Source organism: Solanum pennellii, chromosome 1 (assembly GCF_001406875.1).
Source record: "Solanum pennellii chromosome 1, SPENNV200".
Lineage (NCBI taxonomy): Eukaryota > Viridiplantae > Streptophyta > Magnoliopsida > Solanales > Solanaceae > Solanum > Solanum pennellii.
In genome coordinates, this window is record NC_028637.1 from 101,712,628 (window position 1) to 101,716,799 (window position 4,172).

Here is a 4,172-nt window from a genome sequence, read left to right on the forward strand (position 1 = left end):
TCCCAAAAAAAAAAAAACATTCAACTGAAAAATCTTTATTTAAGATTGCCAACATCATTGCGTTGCTTACTCTTTTTGGTGATAGAAGAATTGGATGAAGTTATCATTTATATGTTATATATGAGTAAGTCAGTTCACTTGATTAACAACGGCAAATTATGTGGTTAGAAAGTAAGCGCAACATTTGGCTATGTTGTTTCTTCTTTCATTTCAATCATATCTTATGTTAATTGTTCTTGAAGTCAGCTATATCTCTTGGAATCGAATATTAATTTAGTTCATCTTTCATGTGTAATGCTTTTCTAAAATCCAAAGATTTCTTTCTTTTAGAATACAAATTTGGATTGGCTTAAAAGTTGGTCAAACCTACTTTTAAGTTATTTTTTGCCTTTGGGAGTGTTTGGCAAAGTTAATATAACTTAAAAATAAGTTTTAAAATGACTTAAAAAAAAAGTCAAAAGTAGGTGCTCCCCTACTTTTCATTTTTTAATATAAAAGTTACTTCAGTTCGACTTTTTAAAAACTACTTTTAAAACACTACTTTTTTTTAAAGTCAACACAAATGGGCTCATACTCTTGTCCTGAAAAAGTATGCCCATTCTAGATATTGAATTTGTCAATGTTTGTTTCAAATTCTAACTGGTTGCCACCATTACTTTTTGTACGTTAGCTCACAAGGAATCCAAAAGGCATGCCCATGCTTAATGTAGAATTTGTTAATATATGTTCCAAAATTATGACTGGTTGCCCCCATAACTTTTGGTACGTTGGCTCACAGGGGACTAAATGTGTTCTTGTATATCCGAGTCCTGTTACCAAGTTTAAGACACTCTCTTTACGATCCAGACCTGGTGTCCTTGGAAGGCTAATCTTCCCATCTTTAGAATTGGGGTCGAATTACTCCGTGCCGTTATCCAGACACTTCTGCTTCGGCATATGATGCTGTAAACCCCTCATGAACTCTTGCCTTTCATAATACAAAATGCTCTAATTGCTAACATTGTTGTGCTGAATACTGAATTCTGAACCTGTGGTGCTGAATAGTGAATTCTGAACCTTTGGAAAAGAAATTGATTGATTAAGGTTCGGAATAATTGTTAATTCATGAAAATACAGGTGGTGCAGCTAAAAAACATCCTCCTAAAAATTGTGTCCCATTAACTAACTTTTGAACACAAACATTAATTTGAAAAGTAATGACTACATGAGTTGAGTTGGGGAGTAGGGTATGATGTTGAGAACTGATACTTCAAAATTTCTTCCGTCTGTGCTGGAAGTTGTTTATCAAGGCCTAATACCTAATCGTGCCCTTTAACTTGGCCTCAACTCATATCTATGTCCTCCAACTTTGAGTGTGTACAAGTAGACAGTTAAGTTTGTATAAAGTTGAACTTGTAGAAACACATGCGTACTTTTACATGGCATAATAAAACTCTATCCGAGTGTATCTTATGGAATTGCCATGTAGGACGTGTTTTCTGCTTGTTCAACTTTATAAGCACAACTTTATGTAAGTTGACGTGCTTGCTTGTGCACATCCAAAGTTGGAGGACATAAATGTTAGTTGAAATCAACTTAAAGGACATGTTTATGTATTATGCCTTTAGTCAACATTTACTTTTTTGGTTTTGAAAGAACAATTACTATATTTTAAGCTAAGTATTCTTTGTACTATTTTTCTATTTGTGACGGTTTTTGTGAAGAAAGAAAATCTAGAGGAATTTTGCTCCTAAATGATATGCATCTTTGGCCAAAGATTGGATCTCGTTAAAATATGATGCCTTATCTGGTCACAGGAAACATCTCACACCACTGAGAAAGGAGCTGCTAACAAGAAATCAAAGGCTGGTGGTAGTAAGAAGAAAAAGTAGTTAGCATCAAGTTAAAGCTTGCAGTGAAGTGATGGTTTCGTACCTTGGTCAGGTTAGATTCCTTGATCATTATCTATGTTGACTTTGTCTGCAACAGATTCTGATGCCACTTTATAATTTTTCCGATGTACCATTGTAAACTCATCTAGACTAATTGGAGTATAAGATGTCAACTGAATTGAAGTGGCTAATGTGTTTGCTTTGGACTTCTTCTCGACTTCAGAAGTAGTTTTAGAAATCTTTTTGGTTTCTGCACAGTAATTTGGTGTCCTTCCAATGCACCACTAGGATGTGTAGTTTTCAAGATCTAGCTAAACCAGGAAATTGAAGTTTGTGTTTGAAGAAAGGAACACTGATTCGTAGTTGGAAATTATGGAAAATATTTTAAGGCTGTTTTTCTTTTCCCTAATTTACAAGTGAAGAAAAGAAGACGAATTGGACTATCTATCAGAGCTTGATGTGCGTTTCACTAATTATTAACCTTCTTTAACTTGATGTTGGCTTAACCTTCATCTCTTTAGTTTTTGTTCATCAAAAGGATACACTAATGCATTGTGGTTTTTTTTTTCACTGTTTGGAAGAACAGTCAGAGTGCCCAGTCACATTGCTGCTTGTGGAGTCTTTGGTAGCTGGTGCCTCAAATTTGTTTGGTCTTCTGGAAGAAAATACACCGATTAGTCAGGCTTATTCAAGTGTCTCGTTTCTTTTCTTTTCTTGTGTATCTCTCCACCCTGCCCTCTTTTTCAATCAATGAGTGTATAAATCTGGATTATCCTGGGTTCTCATCCTATGTGAATTGGCATTTCTTTAGGTTACATGTACCTTTAATGCATAAGACCGCTCTTAATCTAGTAATCGGCACAGTTGATGCAATGGTTTAGTTCTCTGAGGAAAGAACTCGTATTTTTGTATCTGGCAGGGCTTCCAAGTTTAAACGCATCGTGGGCCGTGAAGCGTCAAGTCCAAACGATTTCTTAGACTTTTGTTCAGACCTTTGTTTCGAAACATCCGTTTTAGCTTCACAAATGTTCATTAGCTCGGAAACATGTCCTACACAATAAACACACTTAATGAGCACAAATTGATAATGTTATTGCTCATGCATAGTTAAGTGTTGTAAATAACATTAAAAAAAATATAGAATGTTGCTAAATATAGGTGTCTATAGAGGCTATCAACAGCTAGCTATAGTAGATTTTAGAAGAGGTAGATGTAAGCCATTGAATTGATGTGAGATGATTAAATAAGACGTGACATATTTTTAGCTTACTGAGGACATGATTCTAAATAAAAATATAGAGGTTGGGAATTTTAGAGTAAAAAGATAGTAATAGGTAATCGAGTGTTGTAGTACTTTTATGTGGAAGAGGTCGGGGTAGTTCCCTCTTCTCATCTTCTCCTTATTTAGTAATATTAGTTTGTCTTCATGTAGTATCTTTCTTCAATTAAATTTTACTTCTTTAGGTGCTTTATTTACTTTGTTCATCATGCTATTTTATTTGTTATCGTTATTTTTCTTTCAATTCTATTTTGATTACACCTTTTTAGACCAAAGATTTATATTAAAAAGACTCTCTACCTCCACAAAGATAAGAATAAGGTGTTTGCGTACATCTAATCTTTTTCAGACTCTACCGGCAAAATTATAAGATAAGAATAAAGTGTTTATGCACCTCTAATCTTTTTTCCAGACGTGGCTTATAAAATTATACCAGTTATTGAGTTCTTGTTACCAACTCCCGTTTTGAATCCTAATATTTTGTCGTTCCCTTCAGATTTGACTTTATTCGTTCCTTTGAAATTTCTTCAATCATCTTTGCACAATGATCCAATGTAATCTATGATCTATAGGAAGTGCAATTAAGTTGTTTACCGCTAATCACTTAATTCTTGATAAATTAGGCGTATTTTAACATCTCTATTTATAATATATCTATGATCTATCTATATCTATCCTTCTATATACTACTAATAATAACTACTCTAAAAGTGAACCTCAAAATGTCAAATACTAAATAGTGAATTACCAAATTACTCATTATAAAATTAGTGACTTTTTAATCCTTTAGGTCGACATTATTCCTGTAAAGACTTAAAAATACTCAAACTATTCGAAATAGCTTAATTTACTCTTAATTTATATTTTGACTCAAAACTACCCTTCCCGTCAAACTATTGGGTTTAAATTGCCCTTCTTATTAACGGAAATCGTTAAATGCCATGTGGACGCCACATGGCACGCCAATAGAGTTTCACTGCCACATAGGTAAAAGGAAAAGGGTCAAAAATACCCTTAAACTA

The 4,172-nt window shown here is 33.7% G+C and overlaps 1 protein-coding gene across 2 annotated transcripts in view; it reads left to right on the forward strand.

Annotated features, from left to right (window-relative positions):
* Nucleotides 1–2,838, forward strand: part of LOC107001612 (flap endonuclease 1) — a 9,083-nt gene extending 6,245 nt beyond the window's left edge. Inside the window, exons 17-19 of one of the 2 annotated variants that reach the window (XM_015199618.2) lie at nucleotides 779–944; nucleotides 1,797–1,923; nucleotides 2,458–2,838. In XM_015199618.2, coding sequence (XP_015055104.1) covers nucleotides 779–940 — 162 coding nt within the window. In that variant the 3' untranslated portion in view covers nucleotides 941–944; nucleotides 1,797–1,923; nucleotides 2,458–2,838. The remainder of the gene's footprint in view (nucleotides 1–778; nucleotides 945–1,796; nucleotides 1,924–2,457) is intronic. The other variant, XM_015199681.2, reaches the window with a different exon arrangement.
* Nucleotides 2,839–4,172: the final 1,334 nt, after the last annotated feature.